Genomic DNA, 19,470 nt, shown 5'->3' on the forward strand with positions numbered 1-19,470 from the left:
CCACGGCATGTGGGTGTCATTGGCAATGCCAGCATTTATTGCTTATCCCTAATGGCCCTTGAGAAAGTGGTGGTGAGCTGTCTTCTTGAACCGTTGCAGTGACTGGTGTCGGTACACCCACAATGCTGTTAGGGAGAGAGTTCCAGCATTTTGACCCAGCAACGATGAAGGAAGGGTGATATAGTTCTGGATCAGGATGGTGTGAGCCTTGGAGGGGAACTTTGACAAAAGACTACTGTCAGATATAATTTTCTATAATAGAGAGAAATTATTTTTTAGAAGAATTACCCATGGTATGTGGGGGTTAATAACTCAAGAAGAAAGGTCGATTCTCCTCCTTTTGGTATGGTAATCATTCTTCTAACAGTTATCTTCCACATATCATATTTCCCACCTACTTTCCCTCTGGACTTTGTCTGGAGGCCATATCTAAGTTCAGTTATTTATTTGTTGATGGTATACATGCCTGCTTTGTTTTCATTTTAATTCTAGAATACTGAAACTTTTTAAGTAGTGAAAAACATATGTTATTGTGGTTAATTAACGTTGCTACTGACTTCTTTACTAACAATCTGCTTTTTCAACCAAGCCAAAAAAAACTTACAAATGAATCCCTTCTGCTTGGGTGAAATGCGGCCTTGTGGTCACATTGCTTTACCTTATGCTACTTTACCAGTTCTGGCTGAAAAAAAATGAAGATGCCAACATGAGGGCAACACCGTTTTAGGGCATGGGCAGGGGAGGTCACGGGTTTCATTTGAAAAGTTCCTTGAAGGGACAGGCATCCCTGTGATTTCCCAGTTTAATTTCCCTGGTATGTGGAAGATAACTTAATTGGAAGAACAGAGAAAACTCGCTTAAGGGTAAGTAACCTACTTCCTTGAAATTTATGGGTGCAGAGAATAGTGTTACTGACAAATTTAATTGGATTTTGGAAATGTTCAATAAGTTTTAAAATAAAAATTCTGGCTGCTGTGAGCAATGGGCATTGATTACTATATACAGTTTTAAAATCTGTTATGTCTACGAGCAGAAAATTTGCCTGACCCAGGAAAAGCGCAAGATTTCATGAAGAAGTTTAACCAAGTCCTGGGTGATGATGAGAGGCTACGGGTTCAGTTGGAGCTGCTGATTAGCCCAGCATGTTCGTGTAAACAAGCAGAAATTTGTGTGGTAAGGGGACATTGTAACTTTATGTGGCTTTGATCTGTATTAAAATACCCTGATCAAATATATCAATCATAAGATGTTGTCTTAGGGGAAGTTAGGTAGGTACATGAGGGGAAAGGGATAGAAGGATATGTTAATGAGGTGAGGTGAGATGAAGGAAGGTGGGGAGGAGGCTTGTGTGGAACATGAACACTGACATAGACCTGTTGGGCCAAATGGCCTGTTACTGTAAATACTATATAACACAGTGGACCAGATTTTCCTGTAACAGGGCCTGTAACGTTGTGTGCCGTTAGTTGGATTTATCCCTGCATCCTTGAACTCAAAATATTTCTGTTCATGAAGTTGCTGAAAGTGTGAGCTGAAAATGGTGCAGTGAGGAAAACACAATCTGGGAACTGAGTGAACAGGGCATTCCCTTAACCACTGAGATTTAAGGATTGGAAAATAAAACAGGTGAAGAACTGAAAAGGGTGAATTCAATGTTAATCAAATACAGAAAGGGAAATGAGAGCACGAAAGATTGAATTAAGAGAGAAAAAAGAGGAAACGTATGAAAAAAATGTAAAATTATAACTTTGGCATTTTAAAAATCACCTAAAATAATGCATAAGCTGAAGGAATGCGACTTCATACTTGTATTCGTCAATTTTCAGTGCCAGAGAGGTTGATTGGCAGTATGAATTTATCACATTGTTAAAAGGGTACTTCCATTTGTAATTACTAACCCAAAGTATCTGCAGCAAGTTTAGTATACATACCATGCAAATGCAGCAATTGTGACATACAATTCATGTCAAAGGAAAGGCAGACAACGAAATGCCATTTTCGCAAATCTAATGGTGGAACAGTGCAACTTGGACACCAACATTTGGATAGTTGCATTTAACAGCATAGCTACCCTTCGCCTGCAGTTGCGGTACCATATAGATATAAATAACAGTGACAGCCATTAGCCTCACTGTTACTTTGAAGGCAAATTTGGCCATGTCTATTCTCTCACCATACTGTCTTGTTTCCCTAAGTCACACCCCTTCTGTGGTTCCTCCCACTCCAAGATGTTGTTTCGGTTTATTTATCAAAAGTTCGGATTTATTAGTTTTTCTCAGTGTAAATCTCAGTATAAGTTTTGTTTAAAATTTAGAACAATTTGAGATTTCTTCAACTCTACTCACCATTTTATTTCCGAACTATGGCGATGCTACAGGCACAGTGATCAGCAAACTAAATATGTCTGGCTACTATATTCACACTGGAGTATATATATCCTTGGTATCTCCCAAAAAAAATCAAATGGCATTGGTCTTGAAGAAAGTAAACTTTTACATACAATAATGGTTAGACATGCTTCAAAGTTCTTTTAAGGAAAATTTAAATTTTGAAGGTAGCTTATTAAATTGTGAGACACCCACATATTAAACACATGAACTGACAACTCGCTTCAAATTTTTTTCAACTTTGTGCATGTGGATGAAGGTAAGGTATAATTGATGGCTTCTGATTCTACAAATCCCATCCCCGCACCCCAAATTTAACTATTCTGTGCTGGTATTCTCAAACTTGCCTTGGTTTGCTATGATTAGTTCAGAACTGCCCACCAACTGATCTAATTACTTCTGATAGGTTCTGGTTCAACCTTGCAAATGATCTGAATGATTGAAAGTGACAGCCACCAACCCAATTTAAATAAAATGTTCATTTTTCTTGTGAAACGCTGTCCCGTCAGTTTAAAACACTTACAGGTGAAGTATATGGTTATTTATATTATAACCCACGTCCTCACACTCAGTGGTACCGTGCATTGATAATTGATAATCCACTGCTTTGAGTCAAGCTATTGACCAACTTATCACTAAAATGATCAATTTGTGAATAACCATTAATGACGGTCATTCCTGAGCCAATTAGTTTTTGCATTGTAGTGTTTGCAATATTTGAATGTGTGCTAAACAATAGATGTTTCCTTTTTATTAGAGAGAAATTACACGTAAACTAGCAAATCCCAAGCAGCCCACTAATCCATTCCTGGAAATGGTGAAATTTCTACTGGAGAGGATTGCACCAGTGCACATTGATTCGGAAGCTATAAGGTATGCTTTTCAAAACTTTTGTAGTTATTTTAGTAAAACAGTATCTTGCAGAGTTTGTTAATGCTGAATGCATGACTGGAATATTTGTGTAAATTTAATAGCTGGGACTTCAGAAAGGATCTTGGTCTTTTGTGACTCGCAAAATAAATAACTTTAAAGTAATTCAGACAATACTAGGAATTGAACTATTTTGATCAGAAATTGATATTTGGTAAGTTATATATGGTTTTGTACTGGTGTAGGCCAGGAACGCCTACTCTATCTTTTAAACACCTCTGGGACAGTATCACTGAATTTTTTTGTGTCTCATCAGTATAAGTTGTAGTTACACTTTTTAAAAATTCTTTCTGACAATTTGTTACATGTCTTCCTCATTGCTGCATTATGCTTGCCTGTTGTCCCTTGATTTTTTTCCCCAAAACATACTTTATTTATAAAATTTGTAAAAATACATTACATAATAGGTCAAATTTGACGCTATATAAAGTGCATTACAGATCAGTTTCTTTCAATACAGTATGTGAGGAGCCTAACTACACTTGCCATTACAGATTATAGTTACAGTGTACCTTTACATTTCGTGTCAGAAATTCTCTGTTGCCTACGGCCCAAGGGGCATTACAAGGGTTCCAGCTCCTCGTATATTATGACGGGAGGGCCTTACACTGTGGCCTTTCCGCATTGAACCTTTACAGCGGCTGCCATGTGTCCATCGACACATAGTCCTGGACCTTGGAATGTGCCACTCTGCAACACTCCGTCATCAACAGCTCTTTGCACTGGAAGACCAGCAAGTTTCGGGCAGACCAGTGTGTCTTTCACTTAGTTGATTGTCCTCCAGCAACAGTTGATCTTTATCTTGCTGTGCGTCCTTGGGAACAGCCCGTAGAGCACTGAGTCCTGTGTTCCGGAGCTCCTCGGGATGAACCTTGACAAAAACTGCTGCATCTCTTTCCACTTGCTTTCTGAAGGCACATTCCAGAAGAAGGTGGGTGATGGTCTCTTCTCCACAACTACCTCGAGGGCAGCATACAGAAGCAGTGAGACTTTGGGCATGCAGGAAGGATCTGACAGAGAGGGCCCTTCTCAACACCAGCTAAGCCAGCATTTCTTGTTTTTATTTCAGATTTCCAGCATCTGCAGTTTTGCTTTTGTTTTAGAGCTATGTCCTGGTACTTGTTTGAAAGTTCTGATGCGGCATTCTGCCTAATGAGTTTGACAGTCTGCTCGGGGGACCACCATCTCTTTTACCCGCAGGGCCTCGAGGACGTTATGTGTGGACCACTGCCTGATGGACGTGTGGTCAAAGGTGATTTTCTGTACAGACCTTTCCACAAGGGACAAGTGGTAGGGCACAGTACAATTTAATGGAGCGTTCTGCAGCAATGCGGCCAGAGCCATCCTTCGCAACACTGGGGACAGAGAGAACCTCAGCACGTAGTGACATTTGGTGTTTGTGTTCCAAGTGTCTATGCACAGCTTGATGCTGACACACACAAAGGTGGCCATGAGGATGAGGACAATTTTCAGTATGTTTTCCCCCATTAGAGATTTGAACCTCGTGTCCCAGTGGACACAGTCCATTTTCTATATCCAGATAAAGTGCAAGATGGCTTGGGTTACTGCCACAGTGCAGGAGCGGTGTATGGGTCAGACCACGCCACGTAGAGCGCCTCACACTTGATGACCAGGTGCTTACCCACAGTGGTGAGGGAGCATTGCTCCCACATGTCCAGTTTCTGTTTCACCATGCTTACTTGCTTCTTCCAGTTTTTGGTGCATGCGCCAGCCCCTCTGAATCATATCCCCAGCACCTTCAGGTATTCTGACCTGACGGTGAAGGGACAAAGGATCGGTTGGCCCAGTTCCCAAAGAACATGACCTCAGCAGCCTGGACCAGGAGAAGGCCTTTTACAGAATATCCCACACCTACAGGATGGACGTGCTCTCCAAAATGACATTTGGGGAGGGAAACTGCACTTGGATCCAACTGCTCTACACAAACATCAGTAGCACGGTTTCAATCATTGGGTGGGAACAATCAATGGGTGTGAATCGGAAAGTTTTCCAATCAAATCTGGAGTCAGGCAGGGCTGTCCTCTCTCCCCGGTCTTGTTCATGTGCTGTATTGAACCTTTTGCCAAGTCCATCAGGAAGGATGCAAAAATGAGGAAATGGCAGAGGCATTGAACAAATATTTTGTTTCTGTCTTCACAGTAGAAGACACAAGTTTCATACCAGAAATAGACAGTAACCTAGGGGCTAAAAAGAGTGAGGAAATTAAGGAAAATAATATCGGCAGAGAAAAAGTATTGGAGAAACTTGAGGAGTAAAATCTGACAAATCCCCGGAACCTGATAGCCTACACCCTACGGTTCTAAAAGAGAAAGCTGTAGAAATAGTAGATGTGCTAGCTATGTTTTTCCAAAATTCCTTAGATTCAGGAGCGGTCCCATCAGATTGGTAGTGGGCAAATATTGCACGTCTTTTCAAGAAAGGAGGGAGAGAGAAAACAGTGAACTACAAGCCAGTTAGCCTAATATCAGTCGTTGGGAAGCTGTTGGAATCTATTAATGAAATTTTTATGCACTTAGAAAAGCACAATATGTGTAGAACAAGTCAACATGGTTTTACTAAAGGGAAATCCTGTTTGACAAATTTATTAGAATTTTTTGAGAATGTAACTAGTAGGGTAGATAAAGGGGAACCAGTAGATATAGTATACCTGGATTTCCAAAAGGCATTCGATAAGGTGGTTCACAAAGGGTTAATTGGCAAAGTAAGGGCTCATGGAGTTGGGGGATAATATATTAGCATGGATAGAGGATTGGTTAACCAACAGGAAGCAACGAGTGGGCATAAAAGAGGCATTTTCAAGTTGGCTGGCAGTAAGTAGTGAAGTGCTGCAAGGGTCAGTGCCGGGGCCTCAGCTATTTACAATCTATGACATTGATGAAGAGACAGAGAGTAATGTATCTGAGTTTGCTAATGATACAAAGGTAGGTGAAAAGGTAAGCTGTGGGGAGGACACAGAGGGGCTGCAAAGATACAGGTTAAGTGAGTGGGCAACAAAATGGTAGATGGAGTATTATGTGGGGAAGTGTGAAGTTTTTCACTTTGGTCGTAAGAATGGAAAAGCAGAATATTTTTTAAAAGGTATGAAACTTGTAAGTGTTGATCAAAGAGACTTGGGTGTGCTTGTACAAGGAACGCAGAAAGTTAGCATGCAGGTACATCGAGCAATTAGGAAGGCAAATAGCATGTTTGCCTTTATTGCAAGGGGATTGGAGTACAGGAATTGTGAAGTCTTGCTACAAATGTATAGGGTTTTGGTGAGACTACATCTGGAGTACCATGTGCAATTTTGGTCTCCACATTTAAGAAAGGACATACTTGCATTGGAGGCAGTACAGTGAAGGTTCACTAAATTGGTCCCTGGGTTGAGGAGGTTGTCCTATGAATCGAGGCTGAGTAAATTGGGTCTATACTCGAGTTTAGAAGAGTGAGAGGCGATCTCATTGAGACATACAAGATTCTGAAGGGTCTGGATAGGGTAGACATGAGAGACTGTTTCAGCTGGTCGCGGAATCTAAAACGTGGGGGAACAGTCTCAGAATAAGGGGCCTATCATTTAGGGCTGAGATGAGGAGAAATTATTTCACTCAAAGGGTCGTGAATCTTTGGAATTCTCTACCCCACAGGGTTGTGGATGCTCCATCAATGAATACATTTAAGGCTGGGATAGACAGATTTTTGGTGGCTCAGGGAATCAAGGGTGGGAAAGTGGAGTTGAAGCCTAAGGTTAGCCATGATCGTATTGAATGGTGGAGCAAGCTCGATGGACCATCTGATCTACCCCTGCTCCTGGTTCTTGTGGTCATAAAAGAGATGACAATCCCAAGGAGCAGAGGCATTTAGGTCAAAGCCTCCCTGTACGTGGACGATGTCGCTGTCTTCTGCTCGGATCAGCTGTTAGTTTGCAGACTGATGAGCATCAGTGACCAGTTTGAGCTGGCCTCGGGAGCCTGTTGTCCCTTGATGCTTATGTATTACAGTTGCAAGGGCTCATGTCAGTAATGCAGTCAAGAAGAGCTTGCTAGTCCATAGGAACACAGCACAAATTGCTGAATTGAATTACATTGTACAAAATATTAACTGAAATAAATAATTTTAGAAATAAAATTTTATCCCACAGCATCTTAATTTCATTAATATTAACATGTTAATTAACATTTCCCCATTCCACTCAAATATAGCAATAATTAAAAGTTCACTGTTTCACTGATTCTATAATTCTGCTTTTTTCAAGATTAAACTGATTTAATGTACAATGATTGCAGGATCTGGTTATACTCAACTGTAGTGGCAGTACAATGCCATTTCACTTTGCACTGGCATTATAGTGTAAATGCAGCATTGAGTCCAGAATCTGGGCTGACCTAACACTGAGTGGAGTAGAGTGAAGCTCTCTGAAGCAACTGTGTTCCCAATTTTCTGACTTTCTCATCAGCTATACAATGGATAGCTGCCTTCATTGTGACGGAAGGATCTATGTAAGGCACTTATCAGCGCAGTATTTTGATCTCAACATCCAGTGTCTTGGCAAACAGGAGCAGCTACTTTGCGGATGACCAGGGTACTTAAGTGCCAGATTGATGGAGCTTTCCCTCCCTGCAACTGACATTTAAGGAATAGGGCATATGTTTAGAGGGTTGTGTTCCTGTGAAACCAAACTGCAAGAAAATTGCGCACAGACTTATTAACTGATGTGTCTGTAAATTGGAGTTTGGAGCAGTTTTTTTCATTCTCCAGGAATTCTGAAATATTGGATTTCTCACTAGTCTGCCAATCTTTGAACATACAGTATGATAAGAAGGGATTCTGCATCATCTTATCCAACACCCTGTAAATCAAGTCTCTGGTACTAACAGCAACATGCATTTATATTGCCCATTAACACCAAAAAAAAATCCCATGCATGTTCACAGGTGGAAGGAAAACATGGAAACTGCATTTTTAATTGAGCTGCCTGAGTTGCACAGTTCAAAGAAAAAAATGAATTTTTATTTACTCACTGGGAGGATGCCAATTCACTTGTTTTCATTCAAATCTTAACTGTTAAGCCACAAATATCTTGTGCATTTTGCAGCTCTTTAGTGAAACTAATGAACAAATCCATAGAAGGGACTGCAGATGACGAAGAGGAAGGTGTAACACCCGATTCTGCAATCAGGGCAGGCTTGGAGCTGCTTAAGGTATTCATCTATCAGAATTTCTGAAAGTACAGCTCTTGAATTCATACCGGCTTAAATTTTGAGAGTTTCAGCGCTTCCATTTGTGTAGGACCTCCAAGAAGTATGAAGATTCTAATGGTAAATGTAATTTGTGTTTGTAATTTCAGACTAGCCTAGTTTCGCATTGTTCTCTAGTTCTATTTTGTTTCATGAAACTTTCAATATTATGCAGCAGTAATGAATCAGCTTCTAGGTTTTGTTTAACACGCAAGCCCCTATTGAACAAAGAATTATTTTGGAATGGTGGTTTATTAAAAAACATTAGGGTATATTACATCAAAGAAAAGGTTAAATGAGAAAGCTTTCATTATCATCTTCCAATTACTATCCTGCAGGTTTTATCATTCACACACCCTACCTCCTTCCACTCTTCAGAGACATATGAATCACTCTTACAATGTCTAAAGATGGAGGATGATAAAGTAGCCGAAGCTGCCATTCAAATTTTCAGAAACACTGGACACAGAATAGAGACAGACCTTCTCCAGATTCGTTCGTAAGTCCATATTTGGAAGAAAGCATTCTTGTGCAAGGGAAAATTTGCAAAAATAGCAAAATTGTGTGTGTTCTAAGTAGTCAAATTTAAGATAATGCACCTGGACCCGTTGACACACTTTTTCCAGTTTACTAGGTATATTTGCCTTTTAAAGCCCACATAATATTTTTTAAATGTATCTGCTAACTGGGTGAGATATTGACCATGAAACAGAACCCCAAGCAAGTTCAGTAATGAGGGAGAAAATTAGGTTTTAAAAAAAGTTATATGTTTTTCTTAAGGATCTAGTGACAATAAATCGTGGCAAAAGATTCAGTAATTTAATCCATTGAATCACACTGAAGATCTCTCTATTCAAATTGGGCCATGAGCAAACACTATCTGCTGGTGGCCAGTGCCCTCCTTCATGCATGGCTACATGCATTCATGTGAAACTAAACATAGTGACAACCGGTTAACTGCTAGTTGAATATCTGAACAATGACTGGTCCATTCAGCCTGTCCCACACAATTGAGATGCCTTCTGCATCACCAAATATACATGCCACACTCCACCTGAAAGCCAGGTGATCTCCTGGCAGAGGCAGAACACCAGCCCCCCCACCCCGATAGCAACAGGAAGAGGCCATTTAGTCCCTCGAGCCTGTTCTGCTATTCAGTGAGATCATGGCTGATCTGTGAGCCAAATCTACGTACCCGCCTTTACTCCATATTCCCACCTTTGCCCCATATCCCTTAATACCTTTGGTTCACAAAAATTATCAATCTCCTCTTTAAAATTAGCAATTGATCTTGCATCAATTACCATTTGCAGAAGAGAGTTCCAAACTTCTACTACCTTTGTTCATAAAAGTATTTCCTAATTTCACTCCTGAGAGGTCTGACTCCAGGTTTTAGACTATGCCTCCTAATCCTAGACTTCCCACCCAGCGGAAATAGTTTCTCTCTACCCTATCGGTTCCTTTTATTATCTTGAAAACTTTGATTAAATCATCCCTTAACCTTCTAAATTCCAGGGAATATTAACCCTAGTTTGTGAAATATCTCGTAATTTAACTCTTGCAGTCCAGGTATCATTGTCATAAATCCACCTACTCTTCCTCCAAGGCCAATATATCCTTCCTAAGATGTGATGCACAGAACTGCTCACAATACTCCGAGTGTGGTCTGACCAAGGTTTTGTATAGCTGAAGCATGACTCCTACCCTCTTGTATTCTATTCCTCTAGATATGAAGGCTAACATTCCATTAGCCTTTTTGATTATTGTCTGTATCTGTCCATGACATTTTAATCTGTGTAGTTGGAGCCCCGACCCCCGTCCCAGCCGCCCACCAAGTCTCTTTGGCCTTCCACTGTTTCTAGCTTTTTACCATTGAGAAAGTAACCGGTTAAAAGTTGATAAATGAATTTCAATGTAGGCAAATATGAGGTTACCACAGTTTTCCCCATTCACTTAATCTATTCATATCTTTTTGCAATTTTATGCTTCCATCTACACTGCTTACAATGCTGCCTATCTTTGTGTCATCAAATTTAGATTTGTGGCTTTCTGCTGTATTATCTAAGTCATTAGTGAATACAGTGAACAGTTCAAGCGCCAACACAGATCCTTGCTGATGCCAGTAGTCCCATCCTGCCAATTCAAGTACCTGCCTATTATCCCTCTGTCTCCTTCTGCGCAGTCAATTTCTTAATCAGGTCAATAATTTGCCTTCAGTTCTGTGTTTGCAACACCTGATTAAAAGCCCAGGCCAATTTGGAGGGGGAAAAAATCTAGAAAATTCCTCAGACACGCTTAGGTAGTTGACACTATTCCAGGAGAACTGCCCTGTTGCTGACTAATCTTATACAGCTACTATCTTTCGTAGGAGCCCCATTGCAAAACAGGTACAGCTCTCGCGTAAAAGAATTCAGTGAATCGGTATTCACTAAATGAGCTGGCAGCCTGTTCCACAGATCCATTATTCTCTGGGAAAACAACAACATCATAACATCTAACCTAGTTCTGCCCTTGGTCTACACAAACACAATCTATTGTCGTCTTCATCTTATAAACCTTGAGCAAATCACCCCGAAGTCTACGCTTCTCTAAAGTGTGCATTCGTAACTCTTCAAGCATTTTTGGTAACTAAGATGCTTTAAACTGGGAATTAACCTTCTGGCCATCCTCTACACCCGTTCCATAGCCTCAGTATCCCCTATTATGTGAGGAAACCAAAACTCGATACAGTATTCGAACTGAAGCCTAACCAAGATCTGGACAATAACAAAATAGCATGGTTTGTCCTATAAATTAGCCCTCGCACCCCATTCATTGTAGCTATTGCTTTGTGGCATTGGTCATGAACCTGTAAAGATCTATGCATCACGGTGCCTAGATCTCTCTCTTTTCCTCCACTGACTTCAGGACATTCCCTTGAAGGGCATATGTGTGTTCAGCATTCGCATTGCCTGCATGCATAACGTTGCACTCCTCTAAGTTCAGCATTATTTGCCAGTCACAAGCTCAATCTCCCAGGTGTAGTAGTTGAGCATCCTCTACAGTCCTGACTCCCCCACATATATTGATATCTTTCCCCAACACCTATATCTAGATCATTAATAAAAATTGTAAACATCAAGCCCTCAAAAATGTGAAAAGAAAGAAGCTCCACCTTAAAATTGAGTTAATATTCGTAAATGTCAGAATTAATGCCTGATCTTAAAAAGGCAGTTCAAGTCAACACAGTAACTCAACATTAGTTACGCTCTCTTCATTGAAAGTTGGTATTTTGCTCAGTGTCCGAGATTGACAAAGTCAACAAGGTTAATTTAGAGTAAACTCCATGAATAGCTGACAAGGTAGCAGCCTTGAATTATAGTCTATTGGATATATTAAGAATTTTGTTAGCTCAGCTTGCAGATTTGGCAAAAATTTAAGTAAGTTATCTAACTTTGTTCCTTTGAGTTGGTGCAGGCTAATGGAATGCAGGCCTTGATATCTAGAGGAATAGAATACAATGGGTTGGAAGTCACGCTTCAACTGTAAAGCAAAGCCCAGGTCCAACCACACCTGGAGTACTGTGAGCAGTTCTGGGCACCACACCTTAGGAAGGATATATTGGCCTTGGAGTGAGTGCAGCATAGATTTACTAAAATTATACCTGGACTCTAAGGGTTAAGCTATGAGGAGAGATTAAACAAATTAGGGTTGTATTCCTTGGAATTTAGAAAGTTAAGGGGTGATTTGATGAAAGTTTTCAAGACATTAAGATGAGCATGTAGAGTAGATTGGGAGAAACTGTTTCCGCTAGTTTGGGAGTCTAGGAAAAGACGGCATAGTCTAAAAATTAGAGTCAGACCTTTCAGGAGTGAAATTAGGAAACACTTCTTCACGCAAAGGGTGCTCGAAGCTTGGAATTCCCTTCCGCAAATGGCAGTTGATGCTGAATCAATTGTTAATTTTAAAACTCCGATTGATAGATTTTTGTTAGCCAAAGTTATTAACGGATGTGGGGCAAAGGCAGGTATAATGAGTTTGGTCGCAGATCAGCCATGATCTCAATGAATGGCAGAACAGACTCGAGGGGCTAAATGGGCCTCTTCTGTTGCTATGTTTCTATGTTTGGGTAGATATGATTGTCTCACTTCCATATGCGATGCTTGAGTTTTTTGTTGGGATGTTGCCATTGAGACCCTAAATTTGCCATCGTAATCTTTCATCCTCCTTTTGATTTTTGCTCTCTCCCTCTCTCCCCCCGCCCCTCTCTCCCCTCCTCTCCCTCCCCTCCTCTCCCGCCCCTCCTCTCCCGCCCCTCCTCTCCCGCCCCTCCTCTCCCGCCCCTCCTCTCCCGCCCCTCCTCTCCCTCCCCTCCTCTCCCTCCCCTCCTCTCCCTCCCCTCCTCTTTCTCTGCCCTCTCACCCCCACTTTCTCTCCCCCCACTTTCTCTCCCCCCACTTTCTCTCCCCCCACTTTCTCTCCCCCCACTTTCTCTTCCCCCACTTTCTCTTCCCCCACTTTCTCTCCCCCCACTTTCTCTCCCCCCACTTTCCCTCCCCCCCTTTCTCCCTCCCCCCACTTTCCCTCCCCCCCTTTCTCCCTCCCCCCCTTTCTCCCTCCCTCCCCCCCTTTCTCCCTCCCCCCCCCCTTTCTCCGCCGTCTCTCCCCCCCCCTGCTCCCTCCCCCCCCTGCTCCCTCCCCCCCCCCTCTGCCCCCCCCTCTCTGCCCCCCCCTCTCTGCCCCCCCCTCTCTGCCCCCCCCTCTCTGCTCCCCCCCTCTCTGCTCCCCCCCCTCTCACCCCCCCCCCATCCCCGCCTTTCTCTTTCCCCCCCTTCTCTCCTTGTCTCCCCCCCTCCTCTCTCTCCCCTCCTCTCTCCCCTCCTGTTCCCCACCCTCTCTCCTCTCCTGTTCCCCTCTCTCCCCTCCTGTTCCCCCCCTCTCTCCCCTCCTGTTCCCCCCCCCTCTCTCCCCTCCTGTTCCCCCCCCTCTCTCCCCTCCTGTTCCCCCCCCTCTCTCCCCTCCTGTTCCCCCCCCCCCTCTCTCCCCTCCTGTTCCCCCCCCCTCTCTCCCCTCCTGTTCCCCCCCCTCTCTCCCCTCCTGTTCCCCCCCCTCTCTCCCCTCCTGTTCCCCCCCCTCTCTCCCCTCCTGTTCTCCCCCCTCTCTCCCCTCCTGTTCCCCCCCCTCTCTCCCCTCCTGTTCCGCCCCCTCTCTCCACTCCTCATCCCCCCCTCCCCTCTACCCCACTCTCTCCCCTCTACCCCACTCTCTCCCCTCTATCTCTCTCCCTCTCTCTCCGCCCCCTCTCTCTCCGCCCCCTCTCTCTCCGCCCCCTCTCTCTCCGCCCCCTCTCTCTCCGCCCCCTCTCTCTCCGCCCCCTCTCTCTCCGCCCCCTCTCTCTCCGCCCCCTCTCTCTCCGCCCCCTCTCTCTCCGCCCCCTCTCTCTCCGCCCCCTCTCTCCCGCCCCCCCTCTCCCGCCCCCCCTCTCCCGCCCCCCCTCTCCCGCCCCCTCTCTCCCGCCCCCTCTCTCCCGCCCCCTCTCTCCCGCCCCCTCTCTCCCGCCCCCTCTCACCCGCCCCCTCTCACCCGCCCCCTCTCACCCGCCCCCTCTCACCCGCCCCCTCTCACCCGCCCCCTCTCACCCGCCTCCTCTCCCCCTCTCACCCGCCTCCTCTCACCCGCCTCCTCTCCCCCGCCCCCTCTCCCTCTCTCACCCGCCCCCTCCCCCTCTCACCCGCCCCCTCTCACCCGCCCCCTCTCACCCGCCCCCTCTCACCCGCCCCCTCTCACCCGCCCCCTCTCACCCGCCCCCTCTCACCCGCCCCCTCTCTTCCCGCCCCCTCCTCTCTTCCCGCCCCCTCCTCTCTTCCCCCCCCCTCCTCTCTTCCCCCCCCCTCTCCCGCCCCCTCCTCTCTTCGCCCCCTTCCCCCCCTCCTTCCTCTCCCCCCCCTTCTTCCTCTCCCCCCCCTTCTTCCTCTCCCCCCCCTTCTTCCTCTCCCCCCCTTTTTCCTCCCCCCCCTTTTTCCTCCCCCCCCTTTTTCCTCCCCCCCCTTTTTCCTCTCCCCCCCCCTTCTTCCTCTCCCCCCCTTCTTCCTCTCCCCCCCTTCTTCCTCTCCCCCCCTTCTTCCTCTCCCCTCCTTCTTCCTCTCCCCTCCTTCTTCTTCCTCTCCCCCCCCTTCTTCCTCTCCCCCCCCCTTCTTCCTCTCCCCCCCCCTTCTTCCTCTCCCCCCCTTCTTCTTCCTCTCCCCACCCTTCTTCCTCTCCCCCCCCCTTCCTCTCCCCCCCCCCTTCCTCTCCCCCCCCTTCCTCTCCCCCCCCTTCCTCTCCCCCCCTTCCTCTCCCCCCCTTCCTCTCCCCCCCCTTCCTCTCCCCCCCCTTCCTCTCCCCCCCCTTCCTCTCCCCCCCTTCCTCTCCCCCCCCTTCCTCTCCCCCCCCCTTCCTCTCCCCCCCCCTTCCTCTCCCCCCCCCTTCCTCTCCCCCCCTTCCTCTCCCCCCCCTTCCTCTCCCCCCCCTTCCTCTCCCCCCCCTTCCTCTCCCCCCCCTTCCTCTCCCCCCCCCTTCCTCTCCCCCCCCCTTCCTCTCCCCCCCCTTCCTCTCCCCCCCTTCCTCTCCCCCCCCTCCTCTCCCCCCCTTCCTCTCCCCCCCCTTCCTCTCCCCCCCTTCCTCTCCCCCCCTTCCTCTCCCCCCCCACTTCCTCTCCCCCCCCACTTCCTCTCCCCCCCACTTCCTCTCCCCCCCACTTCCTCTCCCCCCCACTTCCTCTCCCCCCACTATCACGACCCGCCCGACCCCTCTGCCCGCCCCCTCTCTCTCTGCCCGCCCCCTCTCTCTCTGCCCGCCCCCTCTCTCTCTGCCCGCCCCCTCTCTCTCTGCCCGCCCCCTCTCTCTCTGCCCGCCCTCTCTCTCTCTGCCCGCCCCCTCTCTCTCTGCCCGCCCCCTCTCTCTCTGCCCGCCCCCTCTCTCTCTGCCCGCCCCCTCTCTCTCTGCCCGCCCCCTCTCTCTCTGCCCGCCCCCTCTCTCTCTGCCCGCCCCCTCTCTCTCTGCCCGCCCCCTCTCTCTCTGCCCGCCCCCTCCCTCTCTGCCCGCCCCCTCCCTCTCTGCCCGCCTCCCGTTCTGCCCGCCTCCCGTTCTGCCCGCCTCCCGTTCTGCCCGCCTCCCCCTCTGCCCGCCTCCCCCTCTGCCCGCCCCCCCCTCGGCCCGCCCCCCCCTCGGCCCGCCCCCCCCTCGGCCCGCCCCCCCCTCGGCCCGCCCCCCCCTCTGGCCGCCACCCACCGCCACCCTCTGCCCGCCCCCTCTCCCTCTCTGCCCGCCCCCCTCTCCCTCTCTGCCCGCCCCCCTCTCCCTCTCTGCCCGCCCCCCTCTCCCTCTCTGCCCGCCCCCCTCTCCCTCTCTGCCCGCCCCCCTCTCCCTCTCTGCCCGCCCCCCTCTCCCTCTCTGCCCGCCCCCCTCTCCCTCTCTGCCCGCCCCCCTCTCCCTCTCTGCCCGCCCCCCTCTCCCTCTCTCCCCTCCTTCCTCTCTCTCTCCCCCTCTTGCTCTGACTAAGGTTGTGTCCCTTGCATGCATGTGAAGTGATGAATTTTGGTAGGAGCAATGACCAGAATCAATATAAGCTAAATGGTACAATTTTAAAAGGGGTGCAGAAACCGAGAGACCCAGTGATGGTAATATAAGTTGAGATAACTGATAAACATATGGGATCCTTGACTTCAAAAGAAAGAAGGCATGCTAAACTTTAATAGTTTAGTCCCCAGCTGGAGTATCATTTCCAATTTCAAGCAGCACACTTTTGGGAGGTAGTCAAGGCGTTGGAGATGGTGCAGGCAGGATTTACTAGAATGGTATGAGGGAAGTGGGTCATCAGTTGCGTGCAAAGACTAAAGAAGCTGAGGTTCTCCTGAGAGCAGAGACATTAGGGAAAGATTTATTAGAGGTATTCAGAATGTTTTACTGAGGGAAATTGTTTCCAATGGCAGAAGGGCAGTAATCAGAGGACACAAATTTAAAATAATTGGCAAAAAGAGCCAGAGGTGAGATGAGATTTTTTTTTCATGCATTGAGTTGTGATCTGCAGTGCCTGCCTGAATGGATGGTGGAAGCAGATTCAATAATAACTTTCAAGAGCAAATTGAATAAATACTCTTAGGGGGTCATTTATAGGATATGGGGCAAGAGCAAGGAAATGGAACTAAACTCATTCAAAGAGGTGGTGGAGGCACAAATGGTCTCCCTCTGTCCTGTATCATTCTATGATTCTACGTTACATGCTGGATCATCTTTTCTCTGGCTGATGGCCTATTCACTTGTATGTAGCGAATGAACAGTGTTGAAAGGATGAGGTAGACCAATTCTGAATTTATGTAAACTTAACCATTGCTGGGAGGGAGACGAGTGATAGAAGTTAAGGAAATTAAAATTTCAAACTTAGAAATTTGCAGTACGGCTAGATTCACCTTACAAAAATGTTATTAATCAATAAGGCAATTATTGATCTTGTTGCAGCACACTCATTCCCATCCTGCATCAGAAAGCAAAGAGAGGTACGCCTCGCCAGGCTAAGCAAGCCGTTCACTGCATTCATGCCATCTTCACAAACAAAGAAGTACAATTGGCACAGATCTTTGAGGTATCTGAACTCAGTTTTTTTTGTTAGTTGTGCTTTATTCTTTGCGCAAGCTGTACATAAAGGTGTGATCAGATGAGAGCATTAATAGTATTCCAAAACGTCTTGAAGTATGTTGTTTGATGGAGCATTTCATTGAAAGTTCATGAAGGGTAATGGTAGTCAGTTTACCGAGACCAAAATATGAGTTTTAAATGATTTTTAAAAATCTGAGTGTCCATTTTGCTTATAGATCACTACTTCATCATCTGCTGATGTGAGCAGTAATGAGATAGATGTTTTGAAAAATCCAAGTTGGGATTCAGACTCATGTCTTTGACTTAAATGTCCAATGTTGAATCCATCTATATCGTCCATAAGAAATAGAAAGCTATCTGGCTTAACCTGAATTTGTAAGTTTGTATTTGAAAATGTCAATAGCCTTTTATGTAATGGAAAGAATTTTAGTCTGGTTAAGATCTGAGCTACTCAAATTATTGCATAAATCTTTGTGGCTTTATTGAGCATTTAAAATTAGAGACAAGCAAGCATTTTCAATGGGCTATTGAGGTCCTTAGTTTCTGAAATTTACTATTTTGTAAATTCTGTGTATGTACCCTTTGTTTTCTCCAGCCACTAAGCAAAAGCCTAAATGCTGACACCCCAGAGCAGCTGATAACACCACTCGTCTCCTTAGGACACATTGCTATGTTGGCACCAGATCAGTTTGCCTCTCCAATGAAGTCAGTGGTTGCAAATTTTATTGTCAAAGATTTGCTTATGAATGATAGGGTATGTCAAGTTTGTGCATTTCCCAAACAATTTTTATGGTAATGCTAAAATTCGAGTTATTTTTTCATGTTTATGATGACCATGATGGCTTGCTTTGTTTTGTTCTTCTTCAAAAAATATTAACATTTAAATTGTGAAATTTTTGAATCCCAGTTTGTCACCTTAGGTTAAAAATAGTTCATCATATTAAACTCAGATATACTTGCCTCATCCTTTGTTGGTTTTCCATTGAAACTGGTTTATTCAGCACTATCGATTTATCTTGTTAATGAATCTGCCAGAAATAATCTTGAATTTGCTCAGACCTTCTCCCATTACACTGCTTTAACTTCGTGGTTATTGTGGTGGAAACAGTGTCTGTATATGTATATGCTTTTGCTGCTGTACTTCCGACAAAGTAAAGGCAGCATGATGACAGGAAGTCTGAGGAGCTTCAGGGCCAATGTGTTACTCATTTACTGTTGCTTAGAAACATTTGCCAGATTTTTACAAACCTATCTCACTTCAGTCAGTGCAAGTGTTTAAATTTTCATTTCATGGCCTTCAACCTTGCTGGCAAGCCTATTATGTGGGTCTTGTGGCAAACTGTTTAAATATTCTAGGGACTTTCGTAGAAATTCAAAAATTAAACATTCAGTATTATCAGTAAATCTGATGCTTGTTATATCAATTTTCACTCATTAAGTTGTGATCCCAATATAAATTGAAAAATGTATAGGTTCTTCACCTACATGCAGATGTCTTACCCACTACACGTGATATGTCATGTTAATGCTCAGTGATCTCACTGGCATAACTATAAAAACATTGGAAAATTAATAATCCAACTGATCCGTTGGTAGATCAGGATTGAGTGGTAAAATTAATTTGTTGGTATTCTACCCAGCCATTCAAGCCAAGGATTAAGTGTATTCCCACAGTCTAAGGTCTAAATTAGGTTTACAGTGTATGTATATGAACACACAAAGCATGGCAAGTACGGTTGGTGAGCTGGAGGTGCAAATAGCCACATGGGAATCTGATGTCATGGTGATAATGGATTCTAAATATTCCTGGGTACAAGGTGCTCAGGCAAGAAAGGAGGATGGGTAGCGCTATTGATTAAGGAGAACATTACAGTGCTGAAGAGAGAGGATGTCCAGGATGGTTGGGGGTGGCGGGGGTGAGGGCTGGTGGTCAAGGACAGAATCTGTTTGGTTTGAGTTAAGAAACAATAGAGGTGTCATTATTCTACTGGGTGTATTCCATAGGCTATCAACTAGGAGGAAAGATATAGAGGACCAAATTTGCAGGAAAATTAGAGAAGTGCAAAAACTAGAGTAGTGATAATGGGGGACTACAATTATCGTAATATAAACTGAGATATTAATAGTGTAAAGGGCGGAGGAGCAAAAGAGTTTCTGAAGTGTATTCAGGAGAATTTTCTTGATCAGAACGTTTTTGGTTCAATGAGGAAGGAGGCATTGCTGGGTCTAATTCTGGCGAATGAGGTGGGTCAAGTGGCAGTAGGAGAACATTTAAGAAAGAATGATCATAGAATCATAAGGTTTAA

The 19,470-nt window shown here is 45.4% G+C and overlaps 1 protein-coding gene across 4 annotated transcripts in view; it reads left to right on the forward strand.

Annotated features, from left to right (window-relative positions):
- Positions 1 to 19,470, forward strand: part of pds5a (PDS5 cohesin associated factor A) — a 312,001-nt gene that overhangs the window by 220,780 nt on the left and 71,751 nt on the right. For all 4 annotated transcript variants that reach the window (XM_068036537.1, XM_068036525.1, XM_068036541.1 and 1 more), the window contains exons 16-21: positions 1,034 to 1,173; positions 3,145 to 3,260; positions 8,410 to 8,515; positions 8,890 to 9,050; positions 17,027 to 17,150; positions 17,760 to 17,918. In XM_068036537.1, the coding sequence (XP_067892638.1) occupies positions 1,034 to 1,173; positions 3,145 to 3,260; positions 8,410 to 8,515; positions 8,890 to 9,050; positions 17,027 to 17,150; positions 17,760 to 17,918 (806 nt within the window). The remainder of the gene's footprint in view (positions 1 to 1,033; positions 1,174 to 3,144; positions 3,261 to 8,409; positions 8,516 to 8,889; positions 9,051 to 17,026; positions 17,151 to 17,759; positions 17,919 to 19,470) is intronic.

Source organism: Heterodontus francisci, chromosome 1, assembly GCF_036365525.1.
Source record: "Heterodontus francisci isolate sHetFra1 chromosome 1, sHetFra1.hap1, whole genome shotgun sequence".
NCBI lineage: Eukaryota > Metazoa > Chordata > Chondrichthyes > Heterodontiformes > Heterodontidae > Heterodontus > Heterodontus francisci.